The following is a 21,841-nucleotide window of genomic DNA, read 5'->3' as shown; positions in this document are numbered from 1 at the left end:
CCAAGCCGAAAAGACTCCATCTCCCGTCATGACCCGCGGCCGGCGTGTGTTTTGCATGCGGTGGACTGAAAACCTACAAGAGCGTTTGTGAGGCGGAGAGTCACAGTCGGCTCACCCGGGAGCTGTATGACTGTGTGTGTTGGCCGGGCAGCAGGAGGAGCCCGCACCGACCGGAGTGAGCGAAGAAAAGACGACAAGAAAAGAGAGCAAGGGGGTGCGGAAAGAGACCCAATTGAAAGAAAGACGCGAACGCTGTGCGGATGAAGAAATCAGAGTGGCAACGGTCGAAAGGCTCGTGTGAAGTTTGTCGCTTAAAACATGGACAGACTGGGTGTTGACTAGGGACAAAAACACGGCAGAGAGAGACGTCGGCGAGAGGTGAGCGACCGATTCTGGGGTAAAACAGCAGCCGGGGGACGAGGAGGGAGGGACGTTGTTGGAAACCCCACATCTGGCTTTGTTGAAGTTCGCACGACGGATATCGAACATCTGCACCAGATTTTATTTTAACTGACTGTCGGCAGTACGTAGCTTGTTCCACCAAAAACGAGGTGTAAAAATGTGGCTATGAATGTGTGAGGTTTGCATTGGTGGCCAAACAAAAGACTCCCTTTCGACTCAAGAGGTCTTCTTTAGTCTTTAACCCACTTAATACATCTGATCATTTAGTCTGCAGTGAGTTGGTTATCTTTTATTAAAGTGGTGGGCAACGTATGGCCCGTGGGCCGTGTATGTGAATATGTGGAAGAGCGTTGAAGCCGCCATGCAGTTCGAGATCATTATTTGTTGTTCGCCCTAAATTTAAATGAACCTTAATGTGTGTGTGTGTGTGTTTTATACTTACAGGTATTTTCTGGATAGTGCAAAGTCTCCGCGAGTGTCAAAATAAAAGTCTAGAATTCGATTTTTCGCAAACAGCTAGTAAATCTACCCAGAGCAAAATGTCTGTAATGTTTGTGACATAAAAATGAGCCCAAAGTGGTCTTAAATTGAGAATGGGTGAAGCTGCAGCTACCCTGAAATGCAACATTTCTTATTAGGCAGAATAACCATGAAGACAATTTCATTCCTAAACAAGCACATGTTCGCAGGTTAAGTACACAAACGGGTTTTCCCCATTTTGGACTCTGCAGCTGAGTGCGGATGCGAGCTGTTTGGGATTTAAAGGCGCATAGGAAGGAAAGGGGGGCGGTGGAATCATGGTGGACGTGGACGGGAGAAACTGCAAGGGGTTCTTGCCAAGAATTCAGCTTGTTGCGAGCCAGGCGTGGATGTTTGCAGTGGAAGAGGGTGGGCGGGGGGTGGTTAAAGACACTAACAGCAAGCATCGCACTTAGTCATGTTTAAACTGCTGTGTTGTCTTTTGGTCATACAACACGCCAGGATAAGTGCATTAAACATAAAGGTGCCATATCCAATTCATCTTCCCTTGGTGTTAACTGCTACTTATATTCGCGTCTCTTGTGAGCCGGCTTGATAGGATTCTCGGCCAAAGCCAGCATCGATCGGGTTTTTGGGAAAATTGGACTTTTGATCTTCTGTGACAGGTTTTGTGTAGTTGAATCTGTTTGTACCGTTTGACAAGGAGCACAGTTCGGAAAACAACTGAACATAAGAATTGGTTGTGTTGGCATTTAGGTCGCATTGAGAGCTATTACTCAACAACCAGCTTTTTATGAGCAAAGGCCTGATTTGGATCTTCCGTGGCAAGTGTCACACATTTGAATCTTTTTGCGCCGTTTTAGATGAAGGTGAACTGAGTTGAGGTGTAGATTTCTGTTAGCTTCCTGTGCTAGCCACTTGCTCATCATTGAATGGACTCTCAGCCAAACTTTGTAAAAAATGCTTTTTTGTTTACAAGCTAGCCACTTGCCAGGCGGATGACTGAGCAGAAGTGCTTGTTTTGTTGGATAGAATTTTACCCTATTAATAATTTTGATATTCGCTGACTAGTTAGCCGCCCAGTATGAAGTGTGGCTTCTGTTAGGTTGCATTTTGCATTTTTACTAGTTTTATTTTTGGAGCTTTTTATTTCTCATTCATGTACATTTGAGAGGACTTTTATGAAAATAGGTCTGATTTGGCTCTTCAGTGACAATGTTTGACAGTTGAATGAAAATGTAGACTGTTTTGTTAGCTTCTCCCGTTAGCCCACCACTGACAGCTTAGCTGCCACAGGAGTGTTACACAGGTGTGTATATTAACAAACAAAATAATCCCCACGGTACGATATTAAGAAAGCATGTGCTTCTGTGTTTTTTTTTTGCAGACACCAACGTATAAAATGTGCTGGCAGCCTGGTCCATGCTAAAGTAATGGAAACACGACGTTTAGTGGCCATTGCCATGCCTCTGTGGAAATACGCAAGCAGCTCGCATGGCTAATCGTGTTGAGCCTGTCAGCCGATACGCTCAGGACCGCCATGCTAAAGCGGTGCGAGAATAACAACCAGGAGCGCTCTGTTCACGCAGAGGGAAAACGCTGGAAAAAGTTGGTGGAAAATCTTGTTTTTTCACCTCGTTTGTGATCCCCAGCTTTTTATTATTTTGACCTAGATACTTCTCCAAGGCACTTACTTTTCGGCCAATCACATCTAAATGCAACCGACTTTTCTGTGAATAATAATGGATGGAATTCACAGCCTGGCGTAGTGAGGATGTGAGCGGCAGAAGGATGGAAGTTGTATGAAGAGAAGGAGCACTAGCTGGAACCAGCAGAGCACAATGGCCCACGCCAGTTTGCTGCAGGGGAAGCGCTTTTATTGCCGGGAATGGGTCTTCCATAAGATCCAGCATTGCCTCCAGGAGAAAAGCAGCAACCTGAGTGGGGTGACCCCAAGTAAGCAACCCCCTGGCGGAGGCGTGGCCAACCCAAGCAGCCTGACGTCAGGCTCAGGGAAAAGCGGGAACTCCTGGGGGGTGTTACTGGTCGGCGGTCCCGGCAGCGGGAAAACGGCACTGTGCACCGAGCTGCTGTGGCCCACGTCGACGCAGGGAGCCCAGCGAGGCCTGCACCAACAGGGCCTTGCCTTCCACTTCTGCCGGGCGGATGACTCGGACACACTGTGCGTCGCCGGCTTCATCCGCGGCCTGGTGGCGCAGATCTGCCGCAGCGGGTTGGTGCTGGGATACGAGGAGAAGGTGCGCGACCCGGCCGTGCAAAGCGCGCTGAAGCCTGGGGAGTGTGAGAGGAACCCGACCGAGGCATTCAAACGGTAATGAAAGACATAACACATGTTCACGATGACAACTGAACAAAATTCTCCCCAAAAAGTATGGCATGAACGGAAGTCGGCAAATCATAAATCGGATGACAACAATGTAAACACATCTATGCTATTTATCATTCAACTATCATGACAACAGAGTGGAGAAGTTGGGGATTTTCTTCTCCCCCTTCTGGTGTTTCTAGTGTAAGTGTGATTTTTGATTGATTGATTTATTTTTGTAGCTCCAAATGTACAATTGCAAAGACAACCCTTCCCCCTGCCACCTCCTGACCCTGATAACCTCTCCTCCATTTTTATTTTATTTTTTACTACTGCCACTCACACTTATTACACAGCTTCACCTCAGCAGCCGCATTACATGTCATGCCTGCGAAGGTTTTCTTCCAGGGTTTGACATTGCGGGCTGGATTGGACTGATATTTGTGTGTCATTTGGATGAGGCTCTGCTAACAGACTCGTGGGCTGACCCGATTGACAACTAGATCAGTGATTGCACGTCCAGATGAGGTCTCGCAATGGATCACTACATGAGTTTGTTTACTGCAGGTTGAGCAGTGTTTTGTGTGCGTGCGTGTGCGCACTGAACACTCACGTTTCTTGTCTAGCCATCTGCTGCCGCTAGTTGCACCCTCGAAACATCTAGCACACACACCGGGTGAAAAAGTAGGTCACGGCAAGGTAAACCTTTTTTTTTTTTTTTTAAACGCTCACCAGAGTCAACTCACCTTTTTCTCCCCCACCCACACCTGCCGCCCCTGTTCCCAGGGAAGCACTTGTCATCTGGTCCTAATCATGAAGACTCGGTTTACCCACGACCGTGACTCTAAATTGACCTCCCAGTTGAAAAAAAAAGTTTGAAGCCAAGCAGGATGTGCTACTTGGGGCCGGTATTCATTGAAAGTAAAACAACAGTTTCAGTGTCAGGTTAACTAAGACAGACCCACAATAAATGACTGATAATATGCATGACATGCCTGTAGTTGGCACTGTTTAGTTGTAATAAAACATTAGCCCTCTTTTGATTAACCCTTGCTGGTGTTTATGTGGATTACAACTTAATGTATGTATATAATGCAACTCCAATTGGGCACATTAGTGCTTTGCAAAAGTGTACACTTTGTGAAAGTAGCAACGTTGTATAGAACACATAATAACTGCAGTGCTTTGGATTAGAGGTAAAATAATTCGGGTCGGGGCCTTAAAATGTCAATCATTGCTTCGGGTTCGGGTCGGGCTTCTCTCTCGCTGACTTTTTTTTTTTTTTGAGGCCGTCAATAGTTTTGGCCACGAGAGACCGTGGTTCGCAAAAAAACAGAAGTGGCCTCATCACAACACGTACTAAACTCTTGCAATGACAATTCAAAGAACTCCTTCCTGTCTCTATGATCCACCCATCATTATTCTTTTTTGTCTCTCTGCTTCTCTCTCTTATAGTGCCGCGCTAGATTCTTAAGGACGTACTGCTGCGGTGGTTTACGGCCCAATTTTCAACCCGTCAAAATGACGGACGGCCTTAAATTTTCCCCGTCCACTCTCAAAAGAAATCCGTCAATGATAGAAAATTGTCGGTTAATGTAACCTCTTCAGAAATATAAAAGATGTCAATGTTTATACAGTCTCGTTTAACTTAGATTTCATTCCAAAAGACAGGCTTTGTTATCAGAAATCACCCCTCCTCCTCCTCCTGAGTCCTCACAAATAAAATATGAAATGTCGGGTTTGCTTCGGGCTCGGGCCTGCAAATCAAGCGAAGTGATCGGGCTCGGGCCGGGTCGGGCTTAAATACCCTCGGGCCGGTTCGGGTCGGGCTCAATTTTTTTAGGACCGATCTTAGCTCTACTTTGGATCCATTATTATCCTGTGATGCACAGAAGTTGTACATACCCAAACTGAGCGCAGAGCTAGAACGACCCTCATTTTCGCAGCCCTCCATTTCACAAAGGATAACTGTGTCCTTATAAAAAACATGAGAAGCTTTGAGAGTGTTTGTCTTTTCAGGCTCACCTTTGTCATGAAAACGAAAAAACGGAAACGGCACATTTTTCAGTTTAAAATAAAACCCTATAACAAGATTGTTTTGTTTTTGAGTGAAATATGCACTTCATTTAGTAATATTGGATGTACATTGCCATACATAAATACTATGATCCGTCTACTTAGTGTCATAGTTGCTACCTGTTTAAGAAACTTAAGTAGAAACACAAACTCAACACCTATAAGCCCTTTTTTGCAGACCACCACACTCACTCAGCGTTTAGTTTTCAAAAACATGGACTTTGACAAACGTTTCTTTCTGTCTTTCTTCCTTTCAATTTTTTTTTAAAAATGTCTTTGGGGCTCTGTCTTTCCGGTTTTGTCGTCCTTCACAACACCAGTCTTGATGTGTCACAAAATAGTGTCACGTTGCAAGGGCAGCCATCACAGTTTTTCTGTTTTGTCTTTGAGCCAAGTACAGAGGGTCCTCGGTTTACGACGGTCCACACAAAACTTGCAAACTACATGCAATAAACTAGATTATGCAGCGGCGTAAGAGTATTGTGTCATCACACGGCACAAGAAGGCCCACTCACTTACTGCCCTACTTGCGGTTTCATTCGATTGTTTTATATGCATGACCTGGAAGTTTTTTTTTTTGTTTTTTTTTAATACTTACTGTAATTCTGATTGCCTGGCTTGGCAGCATGAATGGGACTCCTATTAACCCAGGATCCCCTTAAGTACTTGAATATGAACACCAATTAGGATCATTATACATACAGTAAATGATCTGATCGTTCGCCCTGGTGTCATATGTGCTGTCTGGTTTCGGGGTGTCAGGGTTGTTGGCTCTATTTGTCGAAAGAATAAAAAAAGAAATGGACGGCAGTAAAACTTGATCGTTACTTCAGCGTGACAAGCCTTGGGATTTGAATTCGCAAGGGTGTGCGCTTGTTTTGACCGCACACTTCCAAGGCTACTCAGGAAAAAGTTAAACAGGTTGCATTTAGTTAAGGGTGTTGTTAAACAGTGAGGTTTTTTTTTCTTCTTCTTTTAAGGAGCGTTTAGCCTCCACCAACCCCCATCCAGCTGTGATTTTCAGCCAGTGAGTGCATGCGAGAGGCCCCTGCCAAATTCTTTGGCCTAGTCAAAGGCAAACAAGTCGGTTTGTTGATAGTAATCGCCAGTCGCGTGTTAATGCAGCGAAACTGGTTCAGACATGGGTTGACGTCCGCGGCGTACAAACCGATCCCTGCTTTTCCCACTATGTGCGACTGCGGGCAAGTCAGACTTGAGGCATTTTTATCACCGATTTGAACGGTTTGTTTGTCCAGTCTGTACCCATTTGCAATGTACCTGCACATTTCTCTTGGAAATGTCATATTCTTGCTATGCGATTTCAACGAGGCACTCGCAGGAACGCTTGCTCCAACGGAGCTGCTGGTTTGATGGTTTGCCTGACAGGTTTGTGCAGTTGCACAAGTTGGTTACTGAAGTGCTGATTCACAATCCATCAAACAAGGGAAAATGGCTGGAAAAGTTGTCACAGTCATGTCATTTCAAAGAATAAAAACCAAATGAATGAATAGCATGGGGGACAAGCGGGATCTTGTGACAGGATAATTGCTCTTTGAAGGCCTATTTGCTCATCACTTTGTGTCCAAATGATGAGTTGCTACAAGTCAAATTAAAATCACATTGAGTCACATTGTGTAAAAAAACTCTGGTACAAAAATAAAAACTAAATCAATCACTCATTGAGGGGATTATTATAGCACTGAAATCCTTAAAACATCTTCCATTTTACTTTTTGAAAGGCCATACTTATCCTTAGGAATGTTAGCAACGGCTAAATGTGATGTTTAAATGCAGTAAAAGTGTCACCGATGTGTTTGGAAATCTTTTTGCCATTTCTGATCAATTTGAATATTTTGCTCTTTTGCGTAACAGAAATCAAAAGCAAAAATTCTTACCAACCTTCGTCATAATGTTGAAACACTGAGCCAATATTGATCATTGGTATTGGGAGTGAACGAGGCCTTAAATATGGCATGTTTAAAACTGATCCCTTTTGCGGAGTGTTTTTCAAATTTCCTACGACAGTCCGGCAGGGCTTCACATTGTGGTGCAGACGTTTGTTCAGCTGTTGTCGTGCTGCGTTGCCACAAGACCTTTACGTTAACAGTCTTCCTTTTGAAGTGGTGTACGAACCGATCATTCGAAGGAGTGATGAGAGGCTCAAGACAAAACCTAAACCTAACATTTGGATAAACAAAAAAAACAATCGGGATGAGACCTTAACTAAAAAAAAAAAAGTTGATAAACCGTAGGACTTGTGTTGATTGTTTGCATGACAACAGCACTTTTGAGCCGGTTTTCGGTGTCCTTTTATTTATTTATTTTTAAAATCAGATTGTCACAGCCACGATGGTAAAAAACAATGGCAGATCACAACTACAAGACACGACCATGAGCTGTGGCGTTGCGCTACTTCAACGAACACCGTACACCACTGCTATTCATGGCGCGCGGGGACTGAGCCTAACGAGCTTGGAAATGGCCTAGGATGACAAATTATTTGATTCCTATTAAAGAAAAAAAAAAAACCAATGCACCACAAGTGCAAATTACAAACGCCTACGATACTCTCCCTAATGTCCACTAACAAAGCAGACTGAATAGCTCCTCGCTCCTCCCCGACACAAAGAGCAAGATGTATCACTTCAACTATCTATTCCTGGGCATCAATTACTACTTTCCTCTCAGCGGGGACTTTGTCACCATCTTGTGACGTCCGAGGGCATCTCACAGTGTACCTTACAGTGTTTCCAGTCATTTTTGCAGCTGTAGCTCAGGTAGTCATAGTCTTTAGTGAAACATTTAGACAATTATGACTCATTCTGAGACAGTCATGTCATGTTTAGGTAACGTGCCCTGCGACTGGCTGGCAACCAGCGTGCGGTGTACCCAAAGTCTGCTGGGATAGGCTCCAGCTCACCTGCCATCTTAATTTTTGTCAGCCACTCAGCAAATTAAATAATTCCGCGCCAGGTTTTTGTGCTGAGTTTTGTACCGCGCCAGTTCCAGGAAGGGCATCTGCCTGGAAATGTTGACAGATTTCTACACAGAATATAACATCACCATATTGTAGATTTCAAACTAAACTATGATCAAGCTTTCATTCTTGAAATCAATTCCCAAACTAGTCACTCCAGCGATTTGACTGGATTGTGTCAGTCAGAATCATGTTCAGCTACCGGCCCTCCTAACATGCCTTTTCCTTCAGGACAAAAGAACTGGCTTCAAATGGGGGGTAGGGCGAATTAACGCAGTCATGTGGACCCAATGAATTCCAGCACTTTTGTTTTTTGCTGATGGCACAAAAGTGTTTAGTTTAGTAGGTGTGACCTTATCTGCCTCCGCGTTTGGGCCCAGTTCAGCTTCTGCCGCAGTCCCTATGATGAATTGCCAGAGATTTAAGTATTGAACCAAATGTTTTACACCATTGACCATGTGAGAAATAGACGCCACAGTTATGATTATATACTTTAAGTAAATCGGTTTATTATTTATTTTATTTTTGACAAATACATCAGACACTAACAAGCTCCTTTGTTCTAAATGAGCTGTGATATTGTGTCAATTGACAATGGCTCGGTAGTCTCTCAATAACATTTATCAGAACAGGGAAGTTTTCAGCTCATGGGAGCAAGACTCTTGAGGGCCAAAAAGCCAGAAAACTCAACTCAACTGTATTTCTCGAGCACTTTCAAACAGCCATCGCTGCGTACAAAGTGCTGTACATGGAGCAATTAACATATACAACAAACAGTAAAGCAAATCGGTAACAAAGACGTAGAGGTAAAAAAAAAACATCTGACATGTTTCCTCTTGCCATATTGAGCAAATTGGCCATGTCACGTGTTTTATTGTCGATTCGATACAGAATTCAAAGCTGAGCACATTTTTGTTTCAACTCAACTAAAGCATTACAGGCTCTAATGGCTAGGCATGGACGGTTTTCCACTCGTGTGTTGACTCCTTGACTGGGCGGCACTAGGTTTTGAGGTTTAAGCAATGTGGTGCACTGCAGCGGAATATTTGCTAAAATTTCGGACCATGTTTTAGCAAGCCAAAAGAAAAGCTCCCACTTTCCCACTCCCATCAACCCGCACACCCCCTTTCTTGTGACGCATCAACTCCAGTGGAGCAGAATAGAAGAAACGGCAGCAGCAACGGTGCAACGATGACTCGGCACTCTGTGGCTTGCCACTGTCTCAACATCACTGGCGGATATTATGTGAGTGTATAATAAATAAAACTCAGAAACGAGTGTACAGCCGAGTTCAGTCCTCCTCATATTGCGTGGCTTCAAACGGCAAACCAACTTTTAAAAAAGAAGAAAGAAAGTTGAATTGGCTCAAGTTGGTTTGAGTTTGTTTCATGTTCGCAAACTAAGGTTTCAAACAAGTCCCTTTGATGACATTGGTGCTGATAGAGTCGTTGACCTGGACTAAATCTTGAAGGATACTCCAGACGTGGCAGGAAACTTTCCCGGCCTCTCAAACGTGTGTGTCGGGTTTGCAGTGATTCCCCCCGGCCACAGTGTCGACAGGGAAGCGGACAGAGGTGGGGGGGGGTTTCAGATTCCGTGAGCAGCATTGGATAGCTCATCAGGAATGCGCACCTCGCTTGGACTGGGAAGAGTTTGAGGGATTTGCAGTAGTTATCTAAGGCATGCGTGCACCCCTCCGGACTGAATGAAGCTGCGTTTAATGTGTTGTCTTATTTCGCGGATGCGATCAATGACGTCACTGACAGATCGCGCAAATTATGGCATTGCAGTTGATCACCGATATGGCAAAAAATGCAAACTATCGACCAATTTTCGATCCACGCAATTATATTGGTACAAAGTCTCATGTATACATTTGGAAATCATTCATCAGTGTAATATATAATGTGACCGATAAATAAGCAAAGTAACAACGTCAAACTTTTTACTGGAGCAATTTGTCAGCGTTTCGCATGCGACTCCAGTTTGACCTACTTTCGCTGTTGGTTTCTAATTTGGGGATGGACACCATTCCACATGCAGCGCACCATGTTATCTCCACAGAAATAAAAACAAACACAATATGTCTCCTCTATGTGACGGATCCCATGGCTGAGCAATTAAAGACATTCTGAGACTTCATCTTTGAAGATCACCCGGCCTTGATGAAGGATGGTCAATTTGCCTTTTTAAAACTATTTATTTTTGTGAGGGCCAATCATGGGAAACCAGACCTTCATGTTGAACTATTTTAGGTCTAATTCGAGAAAGCATATGATCTGTTCGAGGGAAAACAAGATATCTGTGAAGAATACAGTGACAGCACTGTTGTGATGGTGTTCCATGTAAAAATAAACAATAAAAGAAACCGAGATGATTGACTCCCTCTGGATAAGATGAGGGATGAGTCAGCAGGTGTTGTACTGTGTCTCCTCGACGACATAAGGACTGTCGAAAGTTCCTCCGTGCTAAGGTTGAATCAATTACCTAATAATCGCTGAATGCTCTGTCCCCAGTCCCTCGATATATGAGTGTTAGTCAAACGGCGGTCGTGAGCAAGCATGTTAGGGGTCAACAATTGTGAGAGCTTCAAACAAAAATGATATACTGTATTGTACAGTCCTATTGGGGTTGCGTTAGTTATATGCATCAAATTATCAGGACTATTCCGAAAATATGCAGATCAAGTTTCTTTTCAAATGGACACTGACGACACCATAATACGCACGTCAGAATAGTAGTTGTCACTTGTTTTTGTCAAGCCGTCTGAACAAAAAACGCTACCATGGAAATGCCTTGTAGTCAAGATCACAATAACCCAAGAAAAGATGGACACGGAGGAGTTGAGGCAAGTGCAAAAGCAAGTCGAGGCATGTATAAATCAATATGAAGAAGTCTGCAAAAAGATGAGGGAAATAGAATAAATGGAGACTAAGGTCTTATACACCGGGATTCTCGGTTTACAACTGTGGCGGCATATGACGTTGTGAGGTTATAAAATGCATTCGATTAGTTATAGCCTACAACGCGATAAGATTTACGAAGAAATTTGTGTTCCGCTGCCGTAGTAACAGAACTCGGTCATAAAGCGAGGAAGCCCAGTACTACAACATCATCCTGGCGATTACCTGGATATTTCCCCCTCACCCCCTCCCATCTGTAACATACAGTAGCTCCTGGTCAGGTTCGTCCTTGTAATTTCATTTTAGCAGCCCCCTTTCTAGGGAGTTGTCTTGTTGCTTGACGCTGCCTTAACAGCGTGCGAGTGCAACATGGCAGATGGTGAGTGCATTGAATGTCTTTCACGCCGTGTCTTCTGTACAGCATCTCAGACATATGTCAAGGACTCCAGCGAGAGGCGCACATTCGGACGCGGTCGGCAAAGTGGCTTTTGTTGCGCTTACTTTGCCCTAAAATCCCGCAGAGTTGTCTTTTTGTTTGCCGCTCTTGTCTTTTGACTCTTTGACGGCCCAAAAGTAGCTGAATTGCGCAAGAACAATAGTCCTTTGTCCGGCCCACTTGCTGTCACTGTGGATTTGATTGTCTCGGTAGGCAACACAGACACGGCTATTCACGCCCAGTCATCCCCGTGCGTGGACATTCCTTTTGGCACCGCTCCCAGATGGCACTGCAGGTTCTCTGCGGGCTGCAGCCATCAGGAGAGATTAGCCGAGGAAGCCCGCATAAGAGCACAATGAAGCAGGGAAAATCGTCTTAGGGCTGTTAAACTGATTTGCAAAAAAAACGTGCACCAAGGAGATAGATGTATCATTTAGGTAAGTATAAAAAGCCATCAGGCGGAATCCTCATACATCCCAAATCATCACTTTGCTGGAGTCCCCCCAAATTGTATGTTTGTTCATTTTATCGTCAAAGAGACAAAGCTGTTTTCAACACTTTAGATTGGACAATCATTTGTGCAAATAGCACCGACACGTGTGGAGTATATAGTATCGGAAAGAAATGTGTGAAAAAAATATTAGCAATACGCAAAAAAAAAAAAAAGAAAAAAAGATCCATCTCACTTTACTCCAAAATAGACTTAAGCGTATTTTCACGATCATACAACATGACTGTATTAAGAGGTGCAATGTCAGTTACGTGTGCTATTTCTGTATTTAACACATACACAAGGCACATTGTATTATTGGACCCAAGCACGGCAAAACATGTGCTAGCTTAAGAAATACAGCAGCAAGTATGCATGCCAGCGCATGTTTTTAAAAAGGCAGCGGCAGCAAAACTGAGTTTGGTTGTACTTTATTGAAGTACAGTCAAACCTCGGTTTTCGAACGTCTCTGTTCTTGACCAAATCGGTTTTCGACCCAAAATTTTGTGTTTTTTATGCCTCGGATTACGACCGAAAATCGGTTCTTGACCAAACTGAGCACGCTTGAATGCACCACTTGATTCCTCTCGCCTTCCTTACACGAGGAAGTGACGCTTCCTCGGGTAGACGAGGAAGTGACGCTTCCTTGTGTAGCTTTCCATTGTGAGCAGACGTGATCAATAAAGATTCTTTTTTTTTTTTTTTTTTTAAAGAGTGTGGTTTCGGTTTTCGAACAGCCTTCTGGGACGGATTATGGTCAAGAACCAAGGTATGACTGTATTTGACAATGTACTCATGTTATTCTTTTGATCAATCCTCAAATCCATCAAACTCCTTATCTTCTGTATCTGAAATGATTGGCTGGGCAGGTTCACAATTAAACACGCCAGGTTCCCTCACGCCATTGTCACGCTCAGTATCGTTGCCGTGCGGCTCCTCAGAAATCCTTTTGTGTAAGCGAGAACAACAGTGCAATGTTAGTCTAAGCGCTCAGAATCCGTTGACGAATTGTCCCGTAACTCGCCCAAGGGCTGCCTCCCAGTCTTAGTAAAGCTGTGCTCGCCATCACTCCCACACCGCTTGCAACTTAAGCACAACAATAAAAGCAGACTTCATGCGCCCTGTTGGGCGCATCGCGACTGTGCTAGTCCCCTTCTGGCTCAATGGTGTGGTTCACCAGGATGTCGAAAGTGAGCGGCACCTTGTCCATTTTGGTGATGTGGTTGGGCTGGGTGTGTTTGTCTGCAATATTTTTGTTGCATTTGAAAATGCAAAGTGTACTGGTCCCTCATCACTTGCTGTAGCCCAAGCAGGTATGCTGTAATGCGGGGATTGGTTGAGTGAACAGTCGGTAATGGGAGCCAAGTTAGGCCGGCAGAGCGGCAGAATAAAGAATAATTACGATCTCCAAGAAAGCGTCTATTTTTAATGCGGTGCTTCTCAAACTGTGCGGTATGCCAGCTGGGGTGCGCGTCTTTGACTCTGGGGAACATGCGTTTTTTTGCTCAAGAAAATAATAGAATAAAGTGTAATTGCACATCCACTCCAGCAGTTGGCAGTGGCACCCTCATTTTTCTTTGTTTTTGCACTGAGCAGGCAATATAAAGTGCAGTAAACAAAGCCTCAGGAGACCATATGATTTTTTTTTTTTTAACAGAAATGAAAAAGGCAGAGAGAGATGAAGATAATGAAACAAAAGAAAGTGACCCGAAAGCTAAGTCGAGGAACTGTGGGGAGCGTATGTAGCGCTTGGCTTCACTGTGACTACAGTAAAGCCGAGGACGTGTTGACTGTGTCGAAAAATGCTGGCAGCGGATAGCATGAAGCCAAATAAATCAAGGCGCCACTTTAAGACATGACACCTCAATCATGCTGATAAGCCCCTGGAGAAGTTGTGCACTGCCTAAACATGCTTATTGTAACCATCAATCCTGACCACATAAGAAGTCGGACACGTTTCGGCACTCTACTCTAAAACAAATGTGTAGTGGTTGTATATGGTAAAAACGCAGCGTGTGCTGTGTTGTACTTAGTAGATCAGGGGTGTCAAACTCAGTTTCCCTTGGGAGGGCCGTTATGACTTTTGGGAAACCATATAAATGTTTAATCACCTCCGCATATTACATGCACACCGCACAGCAAATTGATGGATAACTAGTTTTAAAATCAGAAGTCAAGAATAACTGCTGTTGTTGGGGAAAACATATGACAATTTGAAATTTTGGTTCAGACATTAGCAAGCATCATGGAATTTGACATGCTTGATTTGCCTTCGCGGGCCACATAAAATGATGTGGCGGCCCAGATCTGGCCCCCGGGCCTTGACTTTGACACCTGCGTAGTAGATGGTGTGCGTCGTGATCTTGCGAAAAGATAGAGCAAATGGCAAAATGAAATGTAGAAAAGCCACACACAAGCCATGAAGTGACAATATTAGTGTCCAAGTCACTGTTCTGCCTGGTATGTCGCTCCTCACAAAAAGCTTGTTTCTCCACTTTTTGTTCAGAAACTGTCGTTTTGGGGGGAAACTAGCCCATGTTTTACTGTTAATGGCTTTGGAACAAGTTCTATTCTCTTGTTTCGTGATGAAGCTTTGCAAGCAATGTCACATCCCAAACAGCACTCGTTACCTGGGAAGGTGACTGAATTTATCTGTGCAATGGCTGCTTTGTGAGGAATAAAATTGAAGCAACCAAAGCTTCGCCCGTGTTCACGTTTTTGTATTCATTAATTCATTTATTAAATCCTATTTTCAAATGCTTGATTAACGTGAGCCCCGATTAAAATGTCACCAACCTGAACCCCTCAAATCATTTATTGCTGGCTGTTGAGCTAGAAGTAATTTAATGAGTCTCGGGAAATGACATTTTGCCCGTTTTACGCCCGCGGCATTCACACAGAAACAGAGGAGCTCAAAGCAGAGCTCGACTGCGTTTGTTGACCGCTGCGGTTCACTTAGCATTCATGTGCGACATTAGCAGCGGAGCTTACAGATTCCATGTCTGGCTAGCAGCTTGGCGTTGCTGGAATGGTTAATGTAGCGTTTAAACAGCCAACTTGTGATGTGACGTCTAATTCTGAATGCTGTACGTCATGTTTGTTTCAGCGTGAGATGTCATCCAGGATGGTTTTAATTCACGGTCGGCAATCAGTGCTACTGCTGCGGTAAAATGTAATATCAGAATCAGAATCATCTTTATTGGCCAAGTATGTAGAACGCACAAGGAATTTGTCTCCGGTATAACATTACAAAGCATCTCAAGACATTAGTTCACAGGTCGGTACAAAAAGGTCCAATGAATTATAAATGCATCTGCTGCAAGCTGAAATAATGTGCAGTGGATTGAATGGGTGCGTACTGAAAGCCCACTCGGGAAGTTTTGTCCTTCAAATCAGAGCTGTGTCATGCTTCTTACTTTGAAGTCAAGATGGCGCCCGAGTAGGCAGCCGTCGGCGAGTGCTCTCATGAGCCTTGCTATTTTTTTTTGTTTTTGTGTTTGTTTTGTCACTTTGTGTATGTTGTTACGTCGCGTGGACCTGATGTGGACTTTTTTCAGCATTTTTTGGCCACGACATTCATCAAGAAGGAGACTCTGTGCTTGGTGGTTGCGCCTTCTCGGCAGCATGGGTATACCAGCACCGTTTTTGACTGGGAGGAATGCCGGCGCCATTTGACCGTTGTTGCTGGACAGTCCCGGGGTGCTTGTGTCTTGCGCCTGTAATGGGCAGCATTTTTCACAGCCCCGCTTTGTTCAGCGGAGAGATCGGTGCTGTTGAACGGGCTGCGGCCGGATGGATGTAAGTCTTGAGGAGCCGACGATGAGAAGAAAGGAGCGTTAGCGCGGAGCGCCGATGCGGATTTGGAACTGGGAGTCGCGGCTTGGAGTTTGAAGCGGATTACGTGGGACGGGAGAAGTGAACTCATCTCTTTTCGTCAATGGACGCTACAGCTTCCTGTTTGCTTTCAAAACTTAGCTTGTAGCAGACGTGTGCACATTTTCAGCATGACGTCTCTGATCCACTGGTGAAAGGACACTTTGATCCTCTCCTCTTTCATCTAGAACCGCTTCAGACAACAAAGTGTATGCAGAAAAGGGGTGAAGATTGCACGGCTGTCTGTGTCCTATGTGTTGTGTCGTGTTGTTTTTGTTATTTTGACTTCAAAATGGCGCCGCGAGAGTGGCTGCCTTTCCAGCAGCTCCTATATTTCGTTGTTCTACTTCTTCCTTTCATAACGTTGCTGCTGTGAATTGGGAATTTCTCCATTGCGGGACTAATAAAGGTTTTCTTCTTTTCTTCTTCTTCACACAGTCGTCACTTGCTTCAGTCAGGTAATCATTAAAGGTTGGACGGAGGTTTCCAAAACTTTTTGCGTCCAGGGAAGAAATGTTTCGTCAACTGTATAATCCTAATGCCAATTCTACATAACTAGCACATGCTAGTTATGTATAGATATAATATAGAATTACAGTCAGCAATCATTTTTCCCAATTGAAAAGAATGAAAAGGCCATTGATCTAGCCTTGCCCAAAACAAGACACATTTTTGTCACTTTTTTTTTTGTAAGGAAAATAGCACAATAATGGTGTACTTTCTAAAAACACAACACATGTTTCATCCATTACATTCTATTTAATAATTTGTGCATGATTCATTCATTGTGGCTTCTTTTTTTTTTCTTTTTTTTGTTTATTGAACATAAAACATATATACAGTAATAATTTGACAGAAAATAAGGTAGATAAAAAAAGTAAAAAGAAAGAAATCAATCTTCATTCAACACCGTTATTATGTTCAAGGGAGTAGGAAGAAGTAAAAAACGTATCTAGTCCTACCCCGTTATGTGATTATATCTAATAAATCATTTTTATATCAATCAGAAAAGAAAAAAGTAAGAAGAAAGAAAGAAGTCTCCATTAAGGCTCATACTTTACCCTTAACCGTGATATTATTACAACTTTTGGTTTGTATCGGGATTATATACTTCCACACCCTGACACTCTTGTGTCAATTTTCTCTTGTATTCATAATGGATATTTATATACCTTTCTCTATTTATCAACTATTAATTGGGCGATTTTAAAGTCAACCAGGTCATAAAATTTCATCGTATTTAATTTGATAAATAGTGGATTTGTGGGTTCCGTATATTTTGATCTATTAATAATTCGAATTGCTTTTTTTTGTAGGTTGAGAATAGGGAGTGTGTTTGTTTTGCAGGCATTTCCCCATATTTCCACACAGTAGGTCATATATGGTCATAATAATGAAGTGTATAATGTGTACAAAGATCTCTTATTTAGCACTTCCTTGGTTTTGTAGAGGATCCCGACGGTTTTGGCTATTTTTCTTTTTACGTTATCGATGTGTGGCTTCCGACATAGTTTTGAGTCTATTACTAATCCGAGAAACTTGGTTTCATACGCTCTTTCTATCTCAATTGAGTTTACCATCATTTTAGCTTGGTGTTTGATTGGTCTTGTGCCAAAAACAATTAACTTCGATTTTTTCAGGTTAAGTGACAATTTATTTCTGTCGAACCAGTTTTTTAATTTGTTGAATTCGTTTTCTACGGTTGTCAGGAGCTGTTTCAGATTTATTCCAGAACAGTAGAAAGTTGTATCATCAGCAAATAGGACACATTTAAATTGTTTTGAGACCTTGCAGATATCATTTATATATAAGATGAATAGTTTTGGACCAAGCACTGACCCCTGAGGAACTCCGTGAGTGATTTTCAGTTGATTCGTTTTTTTTATTGTTGAGCTGCACGTACTGATATCTGTTTTCTAAATAACTTTTTATCCATTTATAAGCTACACCTCTAATGCCATATCTTTCTAGTTTTTTCAATAATATACTGTGATCTATTGTGTCAAAAGCTTTTTTTAGATCTAGGAAAACCCCAACAGTAAATTCTTTGTTGTCTATATTAGTGGCTATTGCTTCCGCAAACTCCATAACTGCCATTGAAGTGGTCCGTTTTTCCCTGAAGCCATATTGATTCTCGCTTAACAGCGCATGCTTTTGTATAAAGCTATCAAGTCTGCGAGAACATAGTTTTTCTAATATTTTTGAAAATTGTGGTAGTAGTGATATTGGTCTATAATTTGTAAACCGATGTCTTTCTCCACTTTTATAGATTGGAATAACTTTAGCAATTTTCATTTTTGATGGAAAGATACCGGCTTTGAATATGTGCGTGAAAGGTCGCACTACATATTCTATAATCTGCTTTATTATTGTCATATCAATATTAAAGCAATCAGTTGACTTTTTATTTTTAAAAGTTTTTATAATATTTGATACTTCTTCTTGTTTTACAGCAGTAAGGAACATCGTGGAGGAGTTTTTTTCTACGTATCTATCTATTTCAAACAAGTTTGTTGGATCAGGAATTTGTTTTGCTAGGTCACTGCCGATGTTGACAAAATACTCATTAAATTCAGTTGCTATTTCTGCAGTTTTTTCCAAAATAGTATTTTTGCCTTTGATAAAATACTCTGGATAATCCCTTTTTTTAGGACTATTTCTGATTACTTGGTTAAGTATCTTCCACATTTCTTGTGTGTTACTTTTCTTCTGCTCTAATAGTGCATGATAATGATCTCTTTTACCGGTTCTTATAATATTTACTAGTTTATTTTTATAGGTCTTATATTTTCTTTCCGCTTCTTCAGTTCTCAATTTTAAAAACAATTTATATAAATTGTTTTTCTTTTTACATGCGTTTTCTATGCCTTTCGTTATCCATGGCTTACTTGGGTCTTTATACTTTTTGGAGACTTTAGTTAATGGAAAATGTTTATCATATAAGGAGATTATGGTAGACTGAAATACTTCAAACGCTGTATTTGGGTCTTCGTTTGAGTAGACCTCGGTCCAGTTTTGTTTTTCTAGGTCTTGCTTAAAGGCGTCGGTGGAGCGTTGGGTTCTTAGTCTTATTTCTGTTATGTGAGTTGTTGACTTAGCTTTTCTATCAAAATAATGATGAAAAACTGCAAAAACCGGTAGGTGGTCACTTATGTCATTAATGAGAAGTCCACTTTCCATTTTATGATCAATCTTATTTATAAATATGTTATCTATTAATGTGGCCGTGTCCACTGTTATTCTGCTAGGTTTCAGGATTACTGGGAAAAAGCTGTTGCTGTACATAGTATTTATGAAGTCGGTTGTTTTTTTGTGTCCATTTGGGTTTAATAAGTCAATGTTAAAGTCACCACATATTATTCGTGTTTTCTTATCGTTGTTGTAACTGAGCATATCTGTTAGTTTTTTATTGAATGTGTCAATACATGATCCTGGTGTCCTATAGATGCAACATATGATGATATTTGATGCCTTTTTACTATGTATTTCAATGGTTAGACATTCCATTAGGTTTTCTATTGTGTTTGTCAATCTCTCGATTTTACTGCATTTAAGTGCTTTGTCTACATATATTGCAACCCCCCCTCCTTTTTTGTTTTCCCTATTAGTTGCAAACATTTCATAACCTTCTATTTCCATTTCAGTTGTTTTATCTTAAATCTTCTTGTGTTAGCAATTATATTTGTTCACCCTTCTGTGGCATTGCCCTTTATGTGTTAGCATTAAGCTAGCGGACTTCAAGGCAATTTATGTGGTGGTTTGAAATACACAACATGTTTTGTTTAGTTTGACAGTTAACGTCAACTGGGAGTGGCATTAAACAGCTTCAGTCCTTCTCTTTGAAGAAGTGTTTACTGTCTTCCAAACTGTTGGATGTGAAGTGAGTTCAATTTGGTTCACTGCCACCACACAGCTTGTATCTCAATTTTTTGCTAACAAGTCGAAGTAAACACATTGGCAGGGCACGTCGTATCTCGAAAAGTTCTGCTCACGTACTAAACCATTTTCCTGCATCCTGTCTCAGATGCGTGCTCTTGCCTCTCCTGAGTGCCAAGCCGCCGCCACAGGCTCTCTACCTGCTGGTGGATTCCGTGGACGAGGGTGGCCAACTGGGCGAGGCGGACCAGAGGTCACCACCGGGCTCCCCCAGGACCATCGCCGAGCTCCTCGCCAGCCATCACGAGTTCCTGCCGCCGTGGCTTCTGCTCATCTGCTCTTCTCGGAGACAGAACAAGTCCATTACAAAACTCTTCACAGGTATTTGGTGGGGGGGCAAAAACAACAACAAAAAAACATACCTTCACATAACACTTGTTAGTCTTGATACTTTCCACCTGAAACCTCATTTGTTGCCAAGGATGTTCAGGTAGCATCTCGAGCATCTCGACTTGCTTGAATGACATCAGTCACTGTGTCACCAGTGCGGTGCTTGCCTGACGTCTTGTGACACCAGCCGCTGTTATCTTGTCAGGCCAGCCGCCATCCCATTCATCAATGCGCAAGAGCTTTCCAGCGCCCAGGTCGTCTTTGTACAATGAAACTGAATTAACTGCAGTCATAACCTGACATTATGGTGCTGTTTTGCATATTTTATTTTGGTTTCCAGCCCAAAGTGAGGCATTGTGAAAATGTGTTTGGAAATATACCACGTGTTTTCAAGGTGAGAATTTGCAGTGCATTGTGTCAGACGGAACAATAGGGTGACGAGCTGTTCAAAGGAAGTGGAGGAGACATTTTGTCTTTTGTCTTACTACTTTGTAGCTCCATTTGACACACCTTTGGCCCCTCTGCCATGACAGTCATATTCGTAAACAAGGGTTCTCCTTTGTTTCTACAAGCAGCACATCTTTTTTTTTTAATTGTGCATATACTGAAAAATGGATGCCCTTGTCTGAATTTATGCACACAACACACACACACACACCCTTCCACGAAACTGTAGATGTCCAGGCTAAATTTATGCACACAACACACACACACACACCCTTCCACGAAACTGTAGATGTCCAGGCTAGATTCGATTCTGGATGGCCATCACAGTGCAAAGAAATCTCTCTCATTTTCTAAGATGGTTTTGGATTCGATTTTGTGTCTTTAATTGGGCATTTTGAGTCACACTTTCCGGTGTGTGAGGACCGCATCAAATATCTCGGGTTGTGTCCTTTAAATATGGCAGCGACCGCAGACTACTGAGTAGGACTCAAAATCGCTGGCCGCCTGTTGCCGTTTTGGAGGGGTCTTTCTCATCTTGGAAAAATGCGATAAACAGCTGTTATCTTACTCCTCCGTCGTTCTCGACCCCCTGGTTTCACTCTTGCTTTTCAGGGGCTCTTTGATGACGGCTGGGCCTTCGTCAAGCTCTGTTTCAAATTGCCCAGCAAATGGCTGTAAACATTCTGCTGGATGGGCTCCTTTTGAACACAGGAATTTACCCATCACATGCGATTCCACCATTTTGAAATGAACTAAGGCCATAGATTTTAGTATCACCCTTCTTTCTTGCACGTGTTGCAATGTGAACATTCGCTTCAGAATGTGTTATAGCACCTCATTTATTTCCTTATTGAGTTTGTGCACGGGCAGAGCTTATAATAGCCTTGGCTTTCCTGCTCTACGGATGCTTTTAGCGGCGCTTTTTGTTTTGTCTGGATTCAGTCTTCCGCTCTGAGTTGACTACAATAATAATAATGACTTTACTTCTTGAAGGCGTACGCACAAACAAAACAGCGGAATCCGTTTTCTGTGGCCGACCTCCATTCTTTTTTTTTTTTGTTTACAACAGAGTGGTGTTCCTACAACATGGACATGACCCAATTTTGTATCTACTAAGTTGAAACACACATCTCTGTTGCTAAAACAAAGTCATTTCTTGGCCATA

General features: G+C 42.5%; 1 protein-coding gene across 1 annotated transcript in view; it reads left to right on the top strand.

Annotated features, from left to right (window-relative positions):
* The first annotated feature begins 99 nt into the window (after nucleotides 1-99).
* The window catches only part of ankrd50 (ankyrin repeat domain 50), a 40,451-nt gene continuing 18,709 nt past the window's right edge, over nucleotides 100-21,841 (top strand). The window contains exons 1-3 of the mRNA XM_086105893.1: nucleotides 100-378; nucleotides 2,270-3,214; nucleotides 19,988-20,220. Of these exons, the coding sequence (XP_085962019.1) occupies nucleotides 2,685-3,214; nucleotides 19,988-20,220 (763 nt within the window). The 5' untranslated portion in view covers nucleotides 100-378; nucleotides 2,270-2,684. The remainder of the gene's footprint in view (nucleotides 379-2,269; nucleotides 3,215-19,987; nucleotides 20,221-21,841) is intronic.

Source organism: Hippocampus guttulatus, chromosome 2, assembly GCF_054856545.1.
Source record: "Hippocampus guttulatus isolate MCC_2025c chromosome 2, RoL_Hgut_1.0, whole genome shotgun sequence".
Classification (NCBI taxonomy): Eukaryota; Metazoa; Chordata; class Actinopteri; order Syngnathiformes; family Syngnathidae; genus Hippocampus; species Hippocampus guttulatus.
Note: the sequence above shows the minus strand (reverse complement) of the source record. Positions and strands in the feature narration are given on the sequence as shown.